Genomic DNA, 26263 nt, shown 5'->3' with positions numbered 1-26263 from the left:
ATTTTCTGCTGCCCAGTCAAAACTTTATTAATATCTGCTTGAAGTTTTTCAATGTCTTCCCTATATATACACTGGTGGTGCCCAGGGCAAGTGCCATACTTGTCATGCCCTAGATACATTACTTGTGTTGCTCAGGGTACGTGCCATATTTGCCAAGCCCACGATAAACCACTGGTTGTGCCAGTGGTTTAAATATGGCAAGCCAGGGAACGCGCCATATTTTCCATAACCTAGACACACCACTCGTTGCGCCCATGGAGCGTGCACATACATTAAATACACCTCTGATGGTGCCTAGGGCACGTTCCATACTTGCCATATCCAAGATACACTAATGGTGGCGCCCAGGGCACGTTCCGTACTTGCCATACCCTCGAGACATAGCTAGTGGCACCCAGGGCACGTTCCATACTTGCCATACTCTAGATACGCCATTGGTGGCGCCCAGGGCACGTGCAATACTTGACATACCATAGATACACCCCAGTGCAGGGTTGCACATTTGTTTGATGTGGTTGGGTGTTAGTCCTGTGAACCCGCCTTGTGGGAAGGATAAAGCTGCTTTATGGACCACAGATTTGACTACACAAAGAGATTCTTCTCTGGTGACAGCGACTGGTGGTACGCTGTCTTCACGTGCAGCTCTGGGTGGGTGTTTGTCTCCTAGGGCTTGTGCTGTATTGGCATCTCTGGTGGCATATGTGTCCTCGCTGGTGATGACTCTTATTGACCCCTACAGTGTTGCCTTTTTTTATTTACTTGATGACTGTTTCTCTTATTTTGGATACCACGGTTGTGCTGCTGATACCTTTCCTGCGAGGGGGGGGGGGTGTTTTTGGCACGGGTGGGGAGGGGTGCTGGGTTGTCCTCTCTTGGAAAACTATTTGTAGCCCTAATGACTGAGTAAGCTTATGCTTTTTCTGTCCTTGCAAGGACAGCTAAGAATATGTTGCCAAACAGGATGAGGTTGTGCCATGCTTGGATTGTTTTGGGAGAGTCATTGAACTTTTTCAACAATAGATCTTTTCACTATCAAAAGGATGAATATTTTGGCTGTTGCTTGGGTCGGGTAGCTTAGGGATGAGTTGCAAGGTTCCAACCGATGTCGCATTGATGGCTTCAAGTAGGCTATCTGTCGAAATGAAGCTGAATTGTTTCACATATCACATGTACAAGAGTTTATAAATATATAAGTTGCTTAACTTGTATATAAATATACAAGTGACATATTTACAAATATAAAATAACCACTATTAATATATTACATTCATTATTGCATGGAATGAAATGCAATGAAAAAAGAGTGAAATTACCAGAAATATTCGTGTAACAAAACACAGCGAAATTCACTTAAGCGTCTGCTCTTCAATAAAACGACAGAATGTTTGTGATTACAATTTCGGTTCACTACAAGGTCTCAACTTTGTGGTGCAATCTGGCATTACTCTGAGACTTAATTTCTGGCGGAACCTCTTCGTCTGCCGTCAGTGTTCCTTAAGCCATCTGCAACAGCGGAGGTGGAAGCTTCGTTGAAGTAGACGATAGCCGGGTGCTCATTGAAGACTGTCGTCGATTGTCACAGACAGCAGCAGTAACTTCTGGGTAACAGGAACAGTACTGTTACCGTACAATAAATAACGTAGCTGATAGCCACGTCATCAGCGCCTAGGTGTATTCAGTAACCAAGAGAATATGTTGCTTTAGCGTTACATGACGTCTCAAGCGGTTCCAATGAGGGATTAATTTAATCTCTCATTATCAACGAGATTACTCTTAGTTTTACAGTAAGTCTACCATAGTCTGTGATAGTTTGCAATAGTCTACAACTATTGCAGTTAAAGTTTTAGATAATAGAGAAACAGCAGCAAAGGACGAAAGGCAGACGAAAAACATTCTGGTTAATAATCGTTCAACTGCGAGCAAGAACTAACTTTAATGCCATACGACGTCAATCAAGAGGAAAACAGAAGGCAAGCATAGGAAGCTGAAAAAGATAAAGATGTTGGAAGGGAGTGTGATGATAACAGGGTGCAGCAGGGGGCTGGGGCTGGAGATGGTGCGGCAGCTGTTGACTTCAACTGATCCCCCGCGCATAGTCGTGGCCACTTGTAGGAACCCCAACACCGCCACGGTAAGACACTTTTCACCGGACACCTGTTATTCTTCAATATGTAAAGTTAACAGAGATATCTCAAGGTAAGGCAAGTAACTATTACCAGAAACTACAAAACCCATTACGACAGTAAATGTAATATAATATAAAATAATAATAAAAAAGTTCAAACATAATTTTAAAACATGCAATTATATTGACTCAAGTCGCTGCACTCAGTAAGTCCCTAAGTCAAAGTGACTGGAATATATATATATATATATATATATATATATATATATATATATATATATATATATATATATATATATATATATATATATTTATGTCGTACCTAGTAGCCAGAATGCACTTCTCGGCCTACTATGAAAGGCCCGATTTGCCTAATAAGCCAAGTTTTCCTGAAATAATATATTTTCTCTAATTTTTTTCTTATGAAATGATAAAGCTACCCATTTCATTATGTATGACGTAAATTTTTATTTATTGAAGTTAAAATTAACGTAGATATATGACCAAACCTAACCAACCCTACCTAACCTAACCTAACCTATCTTTATAGGTTAGGTTAGGTTAGGTAGCCGAAAAAGTTAGGTTAGGTTAGGTTGGTTAGGTAGTCGAAAAACAATTAATTCATGAAAACTTGGCTTAATAGGCAAAACGGGCCTTGCATAGTAGGCTGAGAAGTGAGTTCTGGCTACTAGGTACGACATATATATATATATATATATATATATATATATATATATATATATATATATATATATATATATATATATATATATATATACATATATACATATATATATATATATATATATATATATATATAAATATATATGTATATGTATATATATATATATATATATATATATATATATATATATATATATATATATATATATATATATATATATATATGTGTGTGTGTGTGTGTGTGTGTATAATTAGGAATATTAATATATTTATATATTTATAGTATATTTTATATTGAATATTACCGAAAAGTAAGATTAATAATTCTAACACGAATTTTCTCAATATTTCTTATGTTTTTCTTCACTGTCGGTGGTAATGGAAATATCAATTCTCCAAAATTCATTTTTATTTATGGTCTGACGCCTGAACGCATTTCGTAATGGCTTATTACATTTTCGAAGATATATTTGCACCCAAATTCATCGTACTTATACTCTATTGGGTGAGGTAACCTATTGGGTCATAGACCTCACCCAATAGAGTGTAAGTACGATAAATTTGAGTGTAAATTAAGTCTTTGAAAATATAATAAGATATTACGAAATGCGTTCAGGCATCAGACCATAAATAAAAATGAGTTTTGGAGAATTGATATTTCCATTACCACCGACAGTGAAGAAAAACTAGAAATATTGAGAAAATTTGTGTTTGTGGAAATATTGTGGAAATTTGTGAAAATTTCCTACTTCTACACCCCAGAAGGATTCGAACCCAGATAGCCAGGAACACTATGCACCTTGGCATACCTGGTACCTTAACTACTAGACCTCACTAACTACAAAAATCTTTGGAGTCGTGAGACTATTTATCCAAGACCCGAAAGTGCTCAGTGGTCAACTTGGGCATAGATATTTCATCAAATCACCTCTCTTGGTAAGGCCACATGAGCAACACATATGCGAACAACTTTGAATGGGTCCCAAGCCAATATGCAACTGAAAACTCCACACTCCGGAAGGATTCAAACCCAGACAACCAGAGGCACTATGCACCTTGGCATACCTGGTACCTTAACCACTAGACCACACTGACTGCACAATAATCTTGGTAGTCAGGAGACCATTTATCTAAGATCCGACAGCGCTTGGGTGGATATTAATTGGAGCTGTATCGTATGGACCACTTACGGGCTATTCATGCCCGTGCTACCTCTTGGGTGGCTTAATCTTCATCAATCAATCAACATAAGCCAACCACACATTCACACTGCTATCTCTTTTGGTTGAGGACACAATGCAACCCAAACGTCAAAAGCTTAAAGCTACTCCCCTTGACTGCCAGATTTTCTGGAAAAGCGATATTCTAAAGGTCCTGAAAAACCTTACCGGCATCGCACCCACTAACATTAGTAAGGATGGTGATGATATCGTGCTCTTCTTTTCATGTGAGGAAGAACTAGAAAAACTCTTGACCATCGATGCCATACTTCGAAGGAGCATCACCTACATCCTCACTTCTCGCGTCAGTTCCTGGACGGAAAGAACTGTTTTTACCAGCAGGCCATGCCCGTAGATTGCTTTCCGACCGCAACAAAAACTCCAAACTACAGCGAACCTGGGTGTATTTAGCCTAGAGTTCTGCAGCACCGACAAATCTTCAATGAAGATTACTTCCACCACCATAGTAGCGGCCACCTAGGCTGCCACACAAAGTTTCCACTGCTTCGGCTTACACATACAACTCCACTAAGTAAAAAAGGAACAATACCATGAGATTCAGCAGTGCTTCACGTGCTACGAAGTCTTCCACCCCCCCACCAACAAGTGTCAGTACCCCATCCAGAAGTGCATCCTGTGCCCACTAGACCATCACTACCCTACATGCAAGGCAACACTGCCACTAGACCCATCACTGCTTGGTCTGTGATGGCAATTATCACCCCGCAATCTCCTACTGCTACCCTCCTACAGACAGGAAAGCATCAAGGCCCAGGTTGAAGCCAAGAGAAACATCCCTTCTACCACTACGACCTGAACCCCAGGCACTCAACCCACCACATCAGCTCCCACCAACCGACCAGAAGACTTTCCAGTCTTAGTAAAGTGTGGATCCTCCCACCAGGCGACCCAGCTTACACAATGGGAACCCAAGGCCCAACAGGCTCCTTTGCAGCCCCTTATATCACATGCAGGCCTTATCCCAGGTCTTATAGACTAGCAGAGAGTTTTGCCAGACCAGACAACCACCGTTTTGTCAGCAAACTGAACACATTATACATAGCCAATGGTCTGGCCCTCATCATAGCCCCTGGCACAAACTCACTGCCTCCACTACCACTCCCGAGACTACCACCAGGACGACCACGAGGTCGATTTCAACTCAGACTCTAGAACCACCCATGACCCGAGCGGCACAAACAGAGGTAATTCCCTCTCCAGCTCACAACACTCCTACCACCACCATCTCAACAGCCGCCCTTGCAGACGTGCTGTGTACAAATGCTAACAGCACCACCAACGCTCCTGAAATAGCTTCTTCCACCAATCATCAACACCTGAGCCTACCTTAGGCTGTGAGGCGAAAGACGAAAAAAACAACTACGAGGTTCCGGACTCCTCAGTCCAGAAAAACATAATAAAAGTTCCACCACCGTACGAAAAATACGACACCTACTCGGTACAAAACCTCCTCATGGAGGCCCCTCACCAAACTCCAACAACAGCTCGGCTCAGCCATAGTCTCAGGCAAAGAAAAAACGAAAGACCTGAAGGTCTACACTAATCCCACCATCTCCATAACTGGTACAGCCAGCTCTCCAGGATTGAAAACCACCATGAAGACCCCCATCCATTCCGAGATCTCTAATACCAGCTATTGATACAGATAATGGCACCAACGAGCCTCAACCTACGGGCTCACGATAGCCCGTAATACTTGGAACTTTTTGTTCTGAGTAGCTGAATCTAAAGCAACGTGTGGACCAATAGGCCCATACATTGGTATTAATATCATACGATAGTGGATATTAACACTATTAGTGAGACAAATGTGTATTAATGATACTACTCAAATCACCATTTAATTGATCAATCAAAAATGAATTTCATCAAATCAATTCACTATAGAGGAGAACTTGAGCCTCAGTTGTAAAGACAAAATTGCATAAACCACAAGCAGAATGAATCAGGAATACTCCTAACCCATAAAAGGTTCGAACCTTTCAAACTGTCAGGAGCATATAACCCACTAGCAAGTCGAGTATTCTGACAACATGACCACCAGACTATGTAAGAGTATTGGATACCTTCCCCGCCTCTACCAGCACACACCTTCCTCACCTCTTCCAGCACACACCTTCCCCACCTCTTCCAGCACACACCTTCCCCACCTCTTCCAGCACACACCTTCCCCACCTCTACCAGCACACACCTTCCCCACCTCTACCAGCACACACCTTCCCCACCTCTTCCAGCACACACCTTCCCCACCTCTTCCAGCACACACCTTCCCCACCTCTTCCAGCACACACCTTCCCCACCTCTTCCAGCACACACCTTCCCCACCTCTACCAGCACACATCTTCCCCACCTCTTCCAGCACACACCTTCCCCGCTTCTACCAGCACACACCTTCCCAGCCTCTACCAGCACACACCTTCCCCGCCTCTTCCAGCACACACCTTCCCCGCCTCTTCCAGCACACACCTTCCCCGCCTCTTCCAGCACACACCTTCCCCGCTTCTACCAGCACACACCTTCCCCGCCTCTTCCAGCACACACCTTCCCCGCTTCTACCAGCACACACCTTCCCCGCCTCTTCCAGCACACACCTTCCCCGCTTCTACCAGCACACACCTTCCCCGCCTCTTCCAGCACACACCTTCCCCGCTTCTACCAGCACACACCTTCCCCGCCTCTTCCAGCACACACCTTCCCCGCCTCTTCCAGCACACACCTTCCCCGCCTCTTCCAGCACACACCTTCCCCGCTTCTACCAGCACACACCTTCCCCGCCTCTTCCAGCACACACCTTCCCCGCTTCTACCAGCACACACCTTCCCCACCTCTTCCAGCACACACCTTCCCCGCCTCTACCAGCACACACCTTCCCCACCTCTACCAGCACACACCTTCCCCACCTCTTCCAGCACACACCTTCCCCACCTCTTCCAGCACACACCTTCCCCACCTCTTCCAGCACACACCTTCCCCGCTTCTACCAGCACACACCTTCCCAGCCTCTACCAGCACACACCTTCCCCGCCTCTTCCAGCACACACCTTCCCCGCCTCTTCCAGCACACACCTTCCCCGCCTCTTCCAGCACACACCTTCCCCGCCTCTTCCAGCACACACCTTCCCCGCTTCTACCAGCACACACCTTCCCCGCCTCTTCCAGCACACACCTTCCCCGCTTCTACCAGCACACACCTTCCCCGCCTCTTCCAGCACACACCTTCCCCGCTTCTACCAGCACACACCTTCCCCGCCTCTTCCAGCACACACCTTCCCCGCCTCTTCCAGCACACACCTTCCCCGCCTCTTCCAGCACACACCTCTACCGCCTCTTCCAGCACACACCTTCCCCGCTTCTACCAGCACACACCTTCCCCGCCTCTTCCAGCACACACCTTCCCCGCTTCTACCAGTACACACCTTCCCCGCCTCTTCCAGCACACACCTTCCCCGCTTCTACCAGCACACACCTTCCCCGCCTCTTCCAGCACACACCTTCCCAGCCTCTACCAGCACACATCTTCCCCGCTTCTACCAGCACACACATTCCCGGCCTCTACCAGCACACACCTTCCCGGCCTCTACCAGCACACACCTTCCCGGCCTCTACCAGCACACACCTTCCCAGCCTCTACCAGAACACACCTTTCCAGCCTCTACCAGCACACACTTTCCCCGCCTCAACCAGCACACACCTTCCCAGCCTCTACCAGCACACATCTTCCCCGCTTCTACCAGCACACACATTCCCGGCCTCTACCAGCACACACCTTCCCGGCCTCTACCAGCACACACCTTCCCCGCCTCTACCAGCACACACCTTCCCGGCCTCTACCAGCACACACCTTCCCAGCCTCTACCAGAACACACCTTTCCAGCCTCTACCAGCACACACCTTCCCGGCCTCTACCAGCACACACCTTCCCAGCCTCTACCAGAACACACCTTTCCAGCCTCTACCAGCACACACTTTCCCCGCCTCTACCAGCACACACCTTCCCAGCCTCTACCAGCACACATCTTCCCCGCTTCTACCAGCACACACATTCCCGGCCTCTACCAGCACACACCTTCCCGGCCTCTACCAGCACACACCTTCCCCGCTTCTACCAGCACACACCTTCCCAGCCTCTACCAGCACACACCTTCCCCGCCTCTTCCAGCACACACCTTCCCCGCCTCTTCCAGCACACACCTTCCCCGCCTCTTCCAGCACACACCTTCCCCGCTTCTACCAGCACACACCTTCCCCGCCTCTTCCAGCACACACCTTCCCCGCTTCTACCAGCACACACCTTCCCCGCCTCTTCCAGCACACACCTTCCCCGCTTCTACCAGCACACACCTTCCCCGCCTCTTCCAGCACACACCTTCCCCGCCTCTTCCAGCACACACCTTCCCCGCCTCTTCCAGCACACACCTTCCCCGCTTCTACCAGCACACACCTTCCCCGCCTCTTCCAGCACACACCTTCCCCGCTTCTACCAGCACACACCTTCCCCGCCTCTTCCAGCACACACCTTCCCCGCTTCTACCAGCACACACCTTCCCCGCCTCTTCCAGCACACACCTTCCCAGCCTCTACCAGCACACATCTTCCCGGCCTCTATCAGCACACACCTTCCCAGCCTTTACCAGCACAAACCTTCCCAGCCTCTACCAGCACAAACCTTCCCAGCCTCCTTCAGCACACACCTTCCCCGCCTCTTCCAGCACACACCTTCCCCGCTTCTACCAGCACACACCTTCCCCGCCTCTACCAGCACACACCTTCCCCGCTTCTACCAGCACACACCTTCCCCGCCTCTTCCAGCACACACCTTCCCCGCCTCTTCCAGCACACACCTTCCCCGCCTCTTCCAGCACACACCTTCCCCGCTTCTACCAGCACACACCTTCCCCGCCTCTTCCAGCACACACCTTCCCCGCTTCTACCAGCACACACCTTCCCCACCTCTTCCAGCACACACCTTCCCCACCTCTACCAGCACACACCTTCCCCACCTCTACCAGCACACACCTTCCCCACCTCTTCCAGCACACACCTTCCCCACCTCTTCCAGCACACACCTTCCCCACCTCTTCCAGCACACACCTTCCCCGCTTCTACCAGCACACACCTTCCCAGCCTCTACCAGCACACACCTTCCCCGCCTCTTCCAGCACACACCTTCCCCGCCTCTTCCAGCACACACCTTCCCCGCCTCTTCCAGCACACACCTTCCCCGCTTCTACCAGCACACACCTTCCCCGCCTCTTCCAGCACACACCTTCCCCGCTTCTACCATCACACACCTTCCCCGCCTCTTCCAGCACACACCTTCCCCGCTTCTACCAGCACACACCTTCCCCGCCTCTTCCAGCACACACCTTCCCCGCCTCTTCCAGCACACACCTTCCCCGCCTCTTCCAGCACACACCTTCCCCGCTTCTACCAGCACACACCTTCCCCGCCTCTTCCAGCACACACCTTCCCCGCTTCTACCAGTACACACCTTCCCCGCCTCTTCCAGCACACACCTTCCCCGCTTCTACCAGCACACACCTTCCCCGCCTCTTCCAGCACACACCTTCCCAGCCTCTACCAGCACACATCTTCCCCGCTTCTACCAGCACACACATTCCCGGCCTCTACCAGCACACACCTTCCCGGCCTCTACCAGCACACACCTTCCCGGCCTCTACCAGCACACACCTTCCCAGCCTCTACCAGAACACACCTTTCCAGCCTCTACCAGCACACACTTTCCCCGCCTCAACCAGCACACACCTTCCCAGCCTCTACCAGCACACATCTTCCCCGCTTCTACCAGCACACACATTCCCGGCCTCTACCAGCACACACCTTCCCGGCCTCTACCAGCACACACCTTCCCGGCCTCTACCAGCACACACCTTCCCCGCTTCTACCAGCACACACCTTCCCAGCCTCTACCAGCACACACCTTCCCCGCCTCTTCCAGCACACACCTTCCCCGCCTCTTCCAGCACACACCTTCCCCGCCTCTTCCAGCACACACCTTCCCCGCTTCTACCAGCACACACCTTCCCCGCCTCTTCCAGCACACACCTTCCCCGCTTCTACCAGCACACACCTTCCCCGCCTCTTCCAGCACACACCTTCGCCGCTTCTACCAGCACACACCTTCCCCGCCTCTTCCAGCACACACCTTCCCCGCCTCTTCCAGCACACACCTTCCCCGCCTCTTCCAGCACACACCTTCCCCGCTTCTACCAGCACACAGCTTCCCCGCCTCTTCCAGCACACACCTTCCCCGCCTCTTCCAGCACACACCTTCCCCGCTTCTACCAGCACACACCTTCCCAGCCTCTACCAGAACACACCTTTCCAGCCTCTACCAGCACACACTTTCCCCGCCTCTACCAGCACACACCTTCCCAGCCTCTACCAGCACACATCTTCCCCGCTTCTACCAGCACACACATTCCCGGCCTCTACCAGCACACACCTTCCCGGCCTCTACCAGCACACACCTTCCCCGCCTCTACCAGCACACACCTTCCCGGCCTCTACCAGCACACACCTTCCCAGCCTCTACCAGAACACACCTTTCCAGCCTCTACCAGCACACACCTTCCCGGCCTCTACCAGCACACACCTTCCCAGCCTCTACCAGAACACACCTTTCCAGCCTCTACCAGCACACACTTTCCCCGCCTCTACCAGCACACACCTTCCCAGCCTCTACCAGCACACATCTTCCCCGCTTCTACCAGCACACACATTCCCGGCCTCTACCAGCACACACCTTCCCCGCCTCTTCCAGCACACACCTTCCCCGCCTCTTCCAGCACACACCTTCCCCGCCTCTTCCAGCACACACCTTCCCCGCTTCTACCAGCACACACCTTCCCCGCCTCTTCCAGCACACACCTTCCCCGCTTCTACCAGCACACACCTTCCCCGCCTCTTCCAGCACACACCTTCCCCGCTTCTACCAGCACACACCTTCCCCGCCTCTTCCAGCACACACCTTCCCAGCCTCTACCAGCACACATCTTCCCCGCTTCTACCAGCACACACATTCCCGGCCTCTACCAGCACACACCTTCCCGGCCTCTACCAGCACACACCTTCCCGGCCTCTATCAGCACACACCTTCCCAGCCTCTACCAGCACAAACCTTCCCAGCCTCTACCAGCACAAACCTTCCCAGCCTCCTTCAGCACACACCTTCCCCGCCTCTTCCAGCACACACCTTCCCCGCCTCTACCAGTACACACCTTCCCAGCCTTTACCAGCACACACCTTCCCCACTTCTACCAACACACACCTTCTCGGCCTCTACCAGCACACACCTTCCCCGCCTCTACCAGCACACACCTTCCCCGCCTCTACCAGCACACACCTTCCCCGCCTCTACCAGCACACACCTTCCCAGCCTCTACCAGCACACACCTTCCCCGCCTCTACCAGCACACACCTTCCCCGCCTCTACCAGCACACACCTTCCCCGCCTTTACCAGCACACACCTTCCCCACTTCTACCAACACACACCTTCTCGGCCTCTACCAGCACACACCTTCCCCGCCTCTACCAGCACACACCTTCCCCGCCTCTACCAGCACACACTTTCCCCGCCTCTACCAGCACACACCTTCCCAGCCTCTACCAGCACACACCTTCCCCGCCTCTACCAGCACACACCTTCCCCGCCTCTACCAGCACACACCTTCCCCGCCTCTACCAGCACACACCTTCCCCGCCTCTACCAGCACACACCTTCCCCACCTCAACCAGCACACACCTTCCCCGCCTCTACCAGCACACACACCTTCCCAGCCTCTACCAGCAAACACCTTCCCCGCCTCTACCAGCACACACCTTCCCTGCCTTTACCAGCACACACCTTCCCCGCCTCTAACAACACACACCTTCCCAGCCTCTACCAGAACAAACCTTCTCCGCCTCTACCAACGCACACCTTCCCAGCCTCTACCAGCACAAACCTTTCCAGCCTCTACCAGCACACACCTTCCCAACCTCTACCAGCACACACCTTCCCAGCCTCTACCAGCACACACATTCCATCCCTCTACCAGCACACACCTTCCCTGCCTTTACCAGCACAGACCTTCCATGTCTCTACCAGTAAACACCTTCCCAGGCTCTACCAACACACACCTTCCAAGCCTCAACCAACACACACCTTCCCAACCTCTACCAGCACACACCTTACCCGCCTCCTTCAGCACACATCTTCCCAGCCTCTACCAGCACACATCTTCCCAGCCTCTACCAGCACACATCTTCCCAGCCTCTACCAGCACACAAATTCACCGCCTCTACCAGCACACACCTTCCCCACCTCTACCAGCACACACCTTCCCTGCCTCTACCAGCACACACCTTCCCCGCCTCTACCAGCACACACCTTCCCCACCTCTACCAGCACACACCTTCCCTGCCTCTACCAGCACACACCTTCCCCGCCTCTACCAGCACACACCTTCCCCACCTCTACCAGCACACACATTCCCTGCCTCTACCAGCACACACCTTCCCAGCCTCTACCAGCACACACATTCCCCGCCTCTACCAGAACACACACCTTCCCAGCCTCTACCAGCACACACCTTCCCCACCTCTACCAGCACACACATTCCCTGCCTCTACCAGCACACACCTTCCCTGCCTCTACCAGCACACACCTTCCCCGACTCTACCAGCACACACCTTCCCCGCCTCTACCAGCACACACCTTCCCCGCCTCTACCAGCACACACCTTCCCCGCCTCTACCAGCACACACCTTCCCCGCCTCTACCAGCACACACCTTCCCGCCTCTACTAACACACACCTTTCCAGCCTCTATCAGCACACACCTTTCCAGCCTCTACCAGCACACACCTTCCCCGCCTCTACCAGCACACACCTTCTCCGCCTCTACCAGCACACACCTTCTCCGCCTCTACCAGCACACACCTTCCCAGCCTCTACCAGCACACACATTCCCCACATCTACCAGCAAACACCTTCCCCGCCTCTACCAGCACACACCTTCTCCTCCTCTACCAGCACACACGTTCCCTCCCTCTACCAGCACACACCTTCCCAGCCTCTACCAGCACACACCATCCCAGCCTCTACCAGCACAAACCTTACCTGCCTCTACCAGCACACACTTTCCCCGCCTCTACCAGCACACACTTTCCCCGCATCCACCACGATACACCTTCCCCGCCTCTACCAGCACACACACCTTCCTGCCTCTACCAGCACACACACCTTCCCTGAATCTACCAGCACACACCTTCCCCGCCTCTACCAGCACACACCTTCCCTGCCTTTACCAGCACACACCTTCCCTGCCTTTACCAGCACACACCTTCCCTGCCTTTACCAGCACACACCTTCCCTGCCTTTACCAGCACACACCTTCTCCGCCTCTACCAACACACACCTTCCCAGCCTCTACCAGCACACACCTTCCCAGCCTCTATCAGCACAAACCTTCCCAGCCTCTACCAGCACAAACCTTCCCAGCCTCTACCAGCACACACCTTCCCTGCCTCTACCAGCACACACCTTCCCAGCCTCTACCAGCACACACCTTCCCAGCCTCTACCAGCACACACCTTCCCAGCCTCTATCAGCACAAACCTTCCCAGCCTCTACCAGCACACACCTTCCCAGCCTCTATCAGCACAAACCTTCCCAGCCTCTACCAGCACACACCTTCCCAGCCTCTACCAGCACACACCTTCCCGGCCTCTATCAGCACAAACCTTCCCAGCCTCTACCAGCACACACCTTACCCGCCTCCTTCAGCACACATCTTCCCAGCCTCTACCAGCACACACCTTCCCAGCCTCTACCAGCACAAACCTTCCCAGCCTCTACCAGCATACACCTTCCCAGCCTCTACCAGCACACACATTTCATCCCTCTACCAGTACACACCTTCCCCGCCTCTACCAGTACACACCTTCCACGGCTCTACCAACACACACCTTCCAAGCCTCAACCAACACACACCTTCCCAACCTCTACCAGCACACACCTTATCCGCCTCCTTCAGCACACATCTTCCCAGCCTCTACCAGCACACACCTTCCCAGCCTCTACCAGCACACACATTCCCCGCCTCTACCAGAACACACACCTTCCCAGCCTCTACCAGCACACACCTTCCCCACCTCTACCAGCAGAAACATTCCCCGCCTCTACCAGAACACACACCTTCCCAGCCTCTACCAGCACACACCTTCCCCACCTCTACCAGCACACACATTCCCTGCCTCTACCAGCACACACCTTCCCTGCCTCTACCAGCACACACCTTCCCCGCCTCTACCAGCACACACCTTCCCCGCCTCTTCCAGCACACACCTTCCCCGCCTCTACCAGCACACACCTTCCCCACCTCTACCAGCAGAAACATTCCCCGCCTCTACCAGAACACACACCTTCCCAGCCTCTACCAGCACACACCTTCCCCACCTCTACCAGCACACACATTCCCTGCCTCTACCAGCACACACCTTCCCTGCCTCTACCAGCACACACCTTCCCCGCCTCTACCAGCACACACCTTCCCCGCCTCTTCCAGCACACACCTTCCCCGCCTCTACCAGCACACACCTTCCCCACCTCTACCAGCACACACATTCCCTGCCTCTACCAGCACACACCTTCCCAGCCTCTACCAGCACACACATTCCCCGCCTCTACCAGAACACACACCTTCCCAGCCTCTACCAGCACACACCTTCCCCACCTCTACCAGCACACACATTCCCTGCCTCTACCAGCACACACCTTCCCAGCCTCTACCAGCACACACATTCCCCGCCTCTACCAGCACACACCTTCTCCGCCTCTACCAGCACACACCTTCCCAGCCTCTACCAGCACACACATTCCCCACATCTACCAGCAAACACCTTCCCCGCCTCTACCAGCACACACCTTCTCCTCCTCTACCAGCACACACGTTCCCTCCCTCTACCAGCACACACCTTCCCAGCCTCTACCAGCACACACCATCCCAGCCTCTACCAGCACAAACCTTACCTGCCTCTACCAGCACACACTTTCCCCGCCTCTACCAGCACACACTTTCCCCGCATCTACCACGATACACCTTCCCCGCCTCTACCAGCACACACACCTTCCTGCCTCTACCAGCACACACACCTTCCCTGAATCTACCAGCACACACCTTCCCCGCCTCTACCAGCACACACCTTCCCTGCCTTTACCAGCACACACCTTCCCTGCCTTTACCAGCACACACCTTCCCTGCCTTTACCAGCACACACCTTCCCTGCCTTTACCAGCACACACCTTCTCCGCCTCTACCAACACACACCTTCCCAGCCTCTACCAGCACACACCTTCCCAGCCTCTATCAGCACAAACCTTCCCAGCCTCTACCAGCACAAACCTTCCCAGCCTCTACCAGCACACACCTTCCCTGCCTCTACCAGCACACACCTTCCCAGCCTCTATCAGCACAAACCTTCCCAGCCTCTACCAGCACAAACCTTCCCAGCCTCTACCAGCACACACCTTCCCTGCCTCTACCAGCACACACTTTCCCCGCCTCTACCAGCACACACTTTCCCCGCATCTACCACGATACACCTTCCCCGCCTCTACCAGCACACACACCTTCCTGCCTCTACCAGCACACACACCTTCCCTGAATCTACCAGCACACACCTTCCCCGCCTCTACCAGCACACACCTTCCCTGCCTTTACCAGCACACACCTTCCCAGCCTCTACCAGCACACACCTTCCCTGCCTCTACCAGCACACACCTTCCCAGCCTCTACCAGCACACACCTTCCCAGCCTCTACCAGCACACACCTTCCCAGCCTCTATCAGCACAAACCTTCCCAGCCTCTACCAGCACACACCTTCCCAACCTCTACCAGCACACACCTTCCCAGCCTCTACCAGCACACACATTTCATCCCTCTACCAGCACACACCTTCCCCGCCTCTACCAGTACACACCTTCCACGGCTCTACCAACACACACCTTCCAAGCCTCAACCAACACACACCTTCCCAACCTCTACCAGCACACACCTTATCCGCCTCCTTCAGCACTCATCTTCCCAGCCTCTACCAGCACACACCTTACCAGCCTCTACCAGCACACACATTCCCCGCCTCTACCAGAACACACACCTTCCCAGCCTCTACCAGCACACACCTTCCCCACCTCTACCAGCAGAAACATTCCCCGCCTCTACCAGAACACACACCTTCCCAGCCTCTACCAGCACACACCTTCCCCACCTCTACCAGCACACACATTCCCTGCCTCTACCAGCACACACCTTCCCTGCCTCTACCAGCACACACCTTCCCCGCCTCTACCAGCACACACCTTCCCCGCCTCTTCCAGCACACACCTTCCCCGCCTCTACCAGCACACACCTTCCCCACCTCTACCAGCACACACATTCCCTGCCTCTACCAGCACACACCTTCCCAGCCTCTACCAGCACACACATTCCCCGCCTCTACCAGAACACACACCTTCCCAGCCTCTACCAGCACACACCTTCCCCACCTCTACCAGCACACACCTTCCCCACCTCTACCAGCACACACATTCCCTGCCTCTACCAGCACACACCTTCCCTGCCTCTACCAGCACACACCATATACAAAAAGGGCGACAGACAAGAGGCACTGAACTACAGGCCAGTGTCCTTGACTTGTATACCATGCAAGGTGATGGAGAAGATCGTGAGAAAAAACCTGGTAACACATCTGGAGAGAAGGGACTTCGTGACAAATCGCCAACATGGATTCAGGGAGGGTAAATCTTGCCTTACAGGCTTGATAGAATTCTACGATCAGGTGACACAGATTAAGCAAGAAAGAGAGGGCTGGGCGGACTGTATTTTCTTGGATTGTCGGAAAGCCTTTGACACAGTACCGCATAAGAGGCTGGTACATAAGCTGGAGAGACAGGCAGGTGTAGCTGGTAAGGTGCTCCAGTGGATAAGGGAGTATCTAAGCAATAGGAAGCAGAGAGCTACGGTGAGGGGTGAGACCTCCGATTGGCGTGAAGTCACCAGTGGAGTCCCACAGGGCTCTGTACTCGGTCCTATCTTGTTTCTGATATATGTAAATGATCTCCCGGAGGGTATCGATTCATTTCTCTCAATGTTTGCGGACGATGCTAAAATTATGAGAAGGATTAAAACAGAAGAGGACTGTTTGAGGCTTCAAGAAGACCTAGACAAGCTGAAGGAATGGTCGAACAAATGGTTGTTAGAGTTTAACCCAACCAAATGTAATGTAATGAAGATAGGTGTAGGGAGCAGGAGGCCAGATACAAGGTATCATTTGGGAGAGGAAATTCTTCAGGAGTCAGAGAAGGAAAAAGACTTGGGGGTTGATATCACGCCAGACCTGTCTCCTGCAGCACATATCAAGCGGATAACATCAGCGGCATATGCCAGGCTGGCCAACATTCGAACGGCATTCAGAAACTTGTGTAAAGAATCATTCAGAACTTTGTATACCACATATGTCAGGCCAATCCTGGAGTATGCAGCCCCAGCATGGAGTCCATATCTAGTCAAGGATAAGACTAAACTGGAAAAGGTTCAAAGGTTTGCCACCAGACTAGTACCCGAGCTGAGAGGTATGAGCTACGAGGAGAGACTACGGGAATTAAACCTCACTTCGCTGGAAGACAGAAGAGTTAGGGGGGACATGATCACCACATTCAAGATTCTGAAGGGGATTGATAGGGTAGATAAAGACAGTCTATTTAACACAAGGGGAACACGCACAAGGGGACACAGGTGGAAACTGAGTGCCCAAATGAGCCACAGAGATATTAGAAAGAACTTTTTTAGTGTCAGAGTGGTTGACAAATGGAATGCATTAGGGGGTGATGTGGTGGAGGCTGACTCCATACACAGTTTCAAGTGTAGATATGACAGAGCCCGATAGGCTCAGGAATCTGTACACCTGTTGATTGACGGTTGAGAGGCGGGACCAAAGAGCCAGAGCTCAACACCCGCAAACACAACTAGGTGAGTACAACTAGGTGAGTACCTTCCCCGCCTCTACCCGCACACACCTTCCCCGCCTCTACCAGCACACACCTTCCCCGCCTCTACCAGCACACACCTTCCACGCCTCTACCAGCACACACCTTCCCCGCCTCTACCAGCACACACCTTCCCGCCTCTACCAGCACACACCTTTCCAGCCTCTATCAGCACACACCTTCCTAGCCTCTACCAGCACACACCTTCCCCGCCTCTACCAGCACACACCTTCCCAGCCTCTACCAGCACACACATTCCATCCCTCTACAAGCACACACCTTTTCCGCCTCTACCAGCACACACCTTCCCAGCCTCTACCAGCACACACATTCCCCACATCTACCAGCAAACACCTTCCCCGCCTCTACCAGCACACACCTTCCGAGGTTCTACCAGCACACACATTCCCAACCTCTACCAGCACACACCTTCCGAGGTTCTACCAGCACACACATTCCCAACCTCTACCAGCACACACCTTCCCAGCCTCTACCAGCACACACCTTCCCCGCCTCTACCAGCACACACCTTCCCTCCCTCTACCAGCACACACCTTCCCAGCCTCTACCAGCACACACCATCCCAGCCTCTACCAGCACAAACCTTCCCTGCCTTTACCAGCACACACCTTCCCCGCCTCTACCAGCACACACCTTCCCAGCCTCTACAAGCACACACGTTCCCTCCCTCTACCAGCACACACCTTCCCAGCCTCTACCAGCACACACTATCCCAGCCTCTACCAGCACACACCTTCCCCGCCTCTACCAGCACAAACTTTCCCTGCCTCTACCAGCACACACCTTCCCCGCCTCTACCAGCACACACCTTGCACGCCTCTACCTGCACACACACCTTCCCTGCCTCTACCAGCATACACCTTCCCCGCCTCTACCAGGACACACACCTTCCCCGCCTCTACCAGCACACACCTTCCCAGCCTCTACCAGCACACACATTCCATCCCTCTACCAGCACACACCATCCCAGCCTCTACCAGCACAAACCTTCCCTGCCTCTACCAGCACACACCTTCCCCGCCTCTACCAGCACACACACCTTCCTGCCTCTACCAGCACACACACCTTCCCAGCCTCTACCAGCACACACCTTCTCTGCCTCTACCAGCACACACCTTCCCAGCCTCTACCAGCACACACCTTCCCCACCTCTACCAGCACACACCTTCCCCACCTCTACCAGCACACACCTTCCCCGCCTCTACCAGCACACACCTTCCAAGCCTCTACCAGCACACACTTTCCATCCCTCTACCAGCACACACCATCCCAGCCTCTACCAGCACACACCTTCCCAGCCTCTACCAGCACACACCTTCCCCACCTCTACCAGCACACACCTTCACCGCCTTTACCAGCACACACCTTCCTCGCCTCTACCAGCATACACCTTCGCCGCCTCTACCAGCACACACCTTACCCGCCTCTACCAGCACACACCTTCCCCGCCTCTACCAGCACACACCTTCTCAGCCTTTACCAGCACACACCTTCCCCGCCTCTCCCAGCAGACACCTTCCCTGCCTCTACCAGAACACACATCTTTTCAGCCTCTACCAGCACACACCTTCAGCGCCTCTACCAGCACACACCTTCCCGGCCTCTAACAGCACACACATTCCCCACATGTACTAGCACACACCTTTCCCGCCTCTACCAGCACACACCTTCCGAGTTTCTACCAGCACACACCTTCCCAGCCTCTACCAGCACACATCTTCCCAGCCTCTACCAGCATACACCCTCCCCGCCTCTACCAGCACACACCTTCCCAGCCTCTACAAGCACACACATTCCCTCCCTCTACCAGCATACACCTTCCCTTCCTCTACCAGCTCACACCTTCCCAGCCTCTACCAGTACAAACCTTCCCAGCCTCTACCAGCACACACCTTCCCAACCTCTTCCAGCACACACCTTCCCTTCCTCTACCAGCTCACTCCTTCCCAGCCTCTACCAGTACAAACCTTCCCCCCATCTACCAACACACACCTTCTCCGCTTGTACCAGCACACACCTTCCCAGCCTCTACCAGCACACACCTTCCCCGCCTCTACCAGCACACACCTTCCCTGCCTTTACCAGCACACACCTTCCCTGCCTTTACCAGCACACACCTTCTCCGCCTCTACCAACACACACCTTCCCAGCCTCTACCAGCACTCACCTTCCCAGCCTCTATCAGCACAAACCTTCCCAGCCTCTACCAGCACAAACCAACCCAGCCTCTACTAGCACACACCTTCCCTGCCTCTACCAGCACACACCTTCTCCGCCTCTACCAACACACACCTTCCCAGCCTCTACCAGCACACACCTTCCCAGCCTCTATCAGCACAAACCTTCCCAGCCTCTACCAGCACAAACCTTCCCAGCCTCTACCAGCACACACCTTCCCTGCCTCTACCAGCACACACCTTCCTCGCCTCTATCAGCACAAACCTTCCAAGCCTCTTCCAGCACAAACCTTCCCAGCCTCTACCAGCACACACCTTCCCTTCCTTTACCAGCACACACCTTCTCCGCCTCTACCAACACACACCTTCCCAGCCTCTACCAGCACACACCTTCCCAGCCTCTACCAGCACACACCTTACCCGCCTCCTTCAGCACACATCTTCCCAGTCTCTACCAGCACACACTTTCTCCGCCTCTACCAACACACACCTTCCCAGCCTCTACCAGCACACACCTTCCCAGCCTCTACCAGCACACAAATTCCCCGCCTCTACCAGAACACACACCTTCCCAGCCTCTACCAGCACACAGCTTCCCTTCCTCTACCAGCACACACATTCCCTGCCTCTACCAGCACACACCTTCCCAGCCTCTACCAGCACACACATTCCCCGCCTCTACCAGAAAACACACCTTCCCAGCCTCTACCAGCACACACCTTCCCCACCTCTACCAGCACACACATTCCCTGCCTCTACCAGCACACACCTTCCCTGCCTCTACCAGCACACACCTTCCCCGCCTCTACCAGCACACACCTTCCCCGCCTCTACAAGCACACACCTTCCCCGCCTCTACCAGCACACACCATCCCCGCCTCTACCAGCACACACCTTCCCCGCGTCTACCAGCACACACCTTCCCCACCTCTACCAGCACACACATTCCCTGCCTCTACCAGCACACACCTTCCCAGCCTCTACCAGCACACACATTCCCCGCCTCTACCAGAACACACACCTTCCCAGCCTCTACCAGCACACACCTTCCCCGCCTCTACCAGCACACACCTTCCCAGCCTCTACCAGCACACACCTTCCCTGCCTCTACCAGCACACACCTTCCGAGGTTCTACCAGCACACACCTTCCCCGCCTCTACCAGCACACACCTTCCCCGCCTCTACCAGCACACACCTTCCCCGCCTCTACCAGCACACACCTTCCCCGCCTCTACCAGCACACACCTTCCCCGCCTCTACCAGCACACACCTTCCCTGCCTCTACCAGCACACACCTTCCCCGCCTCTACCAGCACACACCTTCCCGCCTCTACCAGCACACACCTTCCCAGCCTCTATCAGCACACACCTTCCCAGCCTCTACCAGCACACACCTTCCCAGCCTCTACCAGCACACACCTTACCCGCCTCCATCAGCACACACCTTCCCAGCCTCTACCAGCACACACATTCCATCCCTCTACCAGCACACACCTTCCCCGCCTGTACCAGCATACACCTTCCCAGCCTCTACCAGCACACACATTCCATCCCTCTACCAGCACACACCTTCCCCACCTCTACCAGCACACACCTTCCCAGCCTCTACCAGCACACACATTCCATCCCTCTACCAGCACACACCATCCCAGCCTCTACCAGCACAAATCTTCCCTGCCTCTACCAGCACACACCTTCCCCACCTCTACCAGCACACACCTTCCCCGCATCTACCACGATACACCTTCCCCGCCTCTACCAGCACACACCTTCCACGCCTCTACTAGCACACACACCTTCCTGCCTCTACCAGCACACACCTTCCCAGCCTCTACCAGCACACACCTTCCACGCCTCTACCAGCACACACACCTTCCTGCCTCTACCAGCACACACCTTCCCCACCTCTACCAGCACACACCTTCCACGCCTCTACCAGCACACACCTTCCCAGCCTCTACCAGCACACACCTTCCCCGCCTTTACCAGCACACACCTTCCCCGCCTCTACCAGCACACACCTTCCCCGCCTCTACCAGCACACACCTTCCCCGCCTTTACCAGCACACACCTTCCCCGCCTCTACCAGCACACACCTTCCCCGCCTCTACCAGCACACACCTTCCCCGCCTCTACCAGCACACACCTTCCCCGCATCTACCACGATACACCTTCCACGCCTCTACCAGCACACACCTTCCCAGCCTCTACCAGCACACACCTTCCCCGCCTCTACCAGCACACACACTTTCCCTGCCTTTACCAGCACACACCTTCCCCGCCTTTACCAGTACACACCTTCCCCGCCTCTACCAGCACACACCTTCCCCGCCTTTACCAGCACACACCTTCCCCGCCTTTACCAGTACACACCTTCCCCGCCTCTACCAGTACACACCTTCCCCGCCTCTACCAGCACACACCTTCCCCACCTTTACCAGCACACACCTTCCCAGCCTCTACCAGCACACACACTTTCCCTGCCTTTACCAGCACACACCTTCCCCGCCTTTACCAGTACACACCTTCCCCGCCTCTACCAGCACACACCTTCCCCGCCTTTACCTGCACACACCTTCCCCGCCTCTACCAGCACACACATTCCATCCCTCTACCAGCATTCACTTTCCCCGCCTCTACCAGAACACACACTTTCCCCGCCTCTAGCAGCACACACCTTCACCGCCTCTACCAACACACACCTTCCCAGCCTTTACCAGCACACACCTTCCCCGCCTCTCCCAGCAGACACCTTCCCTGCCTCTACCAGAACACACATCTTTTCAGCCTCTACCAGCACACACCTTCAGCGCCTCTACCAGCACACACCTTCCCGGCCTCTAACAGCACACACATTCCCCACATGTACTAGCACACACCTTTCCCGCCTCTAACAGCACACACCTTCCGAGTTTCTACCAGCACACACCTTCCCAGCCTCTACCAGCACACATCTTCCCAGCCTCTACCAGCACACACCCTCCCCGCCTCTACCAGCACACACCTTCCCAGCCTCTACAAGCACACACATTCCCTCCCTCTACCAGCATACACCTTCCCTTCCTCTACCAGCTCACACCTTCCCAGCCTCTACCAGTACAAACCTTCCCAGCCTCTACCAGCACACACCTTCCCAACCTCTTCCAGCACACACCTTCCCTTCCTCTACCAGCTCACTCCTTCCCAGCCTCTACCAGTACAAACCTTCCCCCCATCTACCAACACACACCTTCTCTGCTTGTACCAGCACACACCTTCCCAGCCTCTACCAGCACACACCTTCCCCGCCTCTACCAGCACACACCTTCCCTGCCTTTACCAGCACACACCTTCCCTGCCTTTACCAGCACACACCTTCTCCGCCTCTACCAACACACACCTTCCCAGCCTCTACCAGCACACACCTTCCCAGCCTCTATCAGCACAAACCTTCCCAGCCTCTACCAGCACAAACCAACCCAGCCTCTACTAGCACACACCTTCCCTGCCTCTACCAGCACACACCTTCTCCGCCTCTACCAACACACACCTTCCCAGCCTCTACCAGCACACACCTTCCCAGCCTCTATCAGCACAAACCTTCCCAGCCTCTACCAGCACAAACCTTCCCAGCCTCTACCAGCACACACCTTCCCCGCCTCTACCAGCACACACCTTCCCAGCCTCTACCAGCACACACCTTCCCTGCCTCTACCAGCACACACCTTCCGAGGTTCTACCAGCACACACCTTCCCCGCCTCTACCAGCACACACCTTCCCCGCCTCTACCAGCACACACCTTCCCCGCCTCTACCAGCACACACCTTCCCCGCCTCTACCAGCACACACCTTCCCCGCCTCTACCAGCACACACCTTCCCCGCCTCTACCAGCACACACCTTCCCCGCCTCTACCAGCACACACCTTCCCCGCCTCTACCAGCACACACCTTCCCGCCTCTACCAGCACACACCTTCCCAGCCTCTATCAGCACACACCTTCCCAGCCTCTACCAGCACACACCTTCCCAGCCTCTACCAGCACACACCTTACCCGCCTCCATCAGCACACACCTTCCCAGCCTCTACCAGCACACACATTCCATCCCTCTACCAGCACACACCTTCCCCGCCTGTACCAGCATACACCTTCCCAGCCTCTACCAGCACACACATTCCATCCCTCTACCAGCACACACCTTCCCCACCTCTACCAGCACACACCTTCCCAGCCTCTACCAGCACACACATTCCATCCCTCTACCAGCACACACCATCCCAGCCTCTACCAGCACAAATCTTCCCTGCCTCTACCAGCACACACCTTCCCCACCTCTACCAGCACACACCTTCCCCGCATCTACCACGATACACCTTCCCCGCCTCTACCAGCACACACCTTCCACGCCTCGACTAGCACACACACCTTCCTGCCTCTACCAGCACACACCTTCCCAGCCTCTACCAGCACACACCTTCCACGCCTCTACCAGCACACACACCTTCCTGCCTCTACCAGCACACACCTTCCCCACCTCTACCAGCACACACCTTCCCCGCCTCTACCAGCACACACCTTCCCCGCCTCTCCCAGCACACACCTTCCCCGCCTCTACCAGCACACACCTTCCCCGCCTCTACCAGCACACACCTTCCCCGCATCTACCACGATACACCTTCCACGCCTCTACCAGCACACACCTTCCCAGCCTCTACCAGCACACACCTTCCCCGCCTCTACCAGCACACACACTTTCCCTGCCTTTACCAGCACACACCTTCCCCGCCTTTACCAGTACACACCTTCCCCGCCTCTACCAGCACACACCTTCCCCGCCTTTACCAGCACACACCTTCCCCGCCTTTACCAGTACACACCTTCCCCGCCTCTACCAGTACACACCTTCCCCGCCTCTACCAGCACACACCTTCCCCACCTTTACCAGCACACACCTTCCCAGCCTCTACCAGCACACACACTTTCCCTGCCTTTACTAGCACACACCTTCCCCGCCTTTACCAGTACACACCTTCCCCGCCTCTACCAGCACACACCTTCCCCGCCTTTACCTGCACACACCTTCCCCGCCTCTACCAGCACACACATTCCATCCCTCTACCAGCATACACTTTCCCCGCCTCTACCAGAACACACACTTTCCCCGCCTCTACCAGCACACACCTTCACCGCCTCTACCAACACACACCTTCCCAGCCTTTACCAGCACACACCTTCCCCGCCTCTCCCAGCAGACACCTTCCCTGCCTCTACCAGAACACACATCTTTTCAGCCTCTACCAGCACACACCTTCAGCGCCTCTACCAGCACACACCTTCCCGGCCTCTAACAGCACACACATTCCCCACATGTACTAGCACACACCTTTCCCGCCTCTAACAGCACACACCTTCCGAGTTTCTACCAGCACACACCTTCCCAGCCTCTACCAGCACACATCTTCCCAGCCTCTACCAGCACACACCCTCCCCGCCTCTACCAGCACACACCTTCCCAGCCTCTACAAGCACACACATTCCCTCCCTCTACCAGCATACACCTTCCCTTCCTCTACCAGCTCACACCTTCCCAGCCTCTACCAGTACAAACCTTCCCAGCCTCTACCAGCACACACCTTCCCAACCTCTTCCAGCACACACCTTCCCTTCCTCTACCAGCTCACTCCTTCCCAGCCTCTACCAGTACAAACCTTCCCCCCATCTACCAACACACACCTTCTCCGCTTGTACCAGCACACACCTTCCCAGCCTCTACCAGCACACACCTTCCCCGCCTCTACCAGCACACACCTTCCCTGCCTTTACCAGCACACACCTTCCCTGCCTTTACCAGCACACACCTTCTCCGCCTCTACCAACACACACCTTCCCAGCCTCTACCAGCACACACCTTCCCAGCCTCTACCAGCACACACCTTCCCAGCCTCTATCAGCACAAACCTTCCCAGCCTCTACCAGCACAAAC

The 26263-nt window shown here is 54.2% G+C and overlaps 1 protein-coding gene across 1 annotated transcript in view; it reads left to right on the top strand.

Annotated features, from left to right (window-relative positions):
- Positions 1–1408: 1408 nt before the first annotated feature.
- Positions 1409–26263, top strand: part of LOC123752295 (C-signal-like) — a 174632-nt gene continuing 149777 nt past the window's right edge. The window contains exon 1 of the mRNA XM_069315143.1: positions 1409–2131. Coding sequence (XP_069171244.1) covers positions 2000–2131 — 132 coding nt within the window. The 5' untranslated portion in view covers positions 1409–1999. The remainder of the gene's footprint in view (positions 2132–26263) is intronic.

The sequence above is a fragment of the Procambarus clarkii genome, chromosome 81, assembly GCF_040958095.1.
Source record: "Procambarus clarkii isolate CNS0578487 chromosome 81, FALCON_Pclarkii_2.0, whole genome shotgun sequence".
Lineage (NCBI taxonomy): Eukaryota > Metazoa > Arthropoda > Malacostraca > Decapoda > Cambaridae > Procambarus > Procambarus clarkii.
Note: the sequence above shows the minus strand (reverse complement) of the source record. Positions and strands in the feature narration are given on the sequence as shown.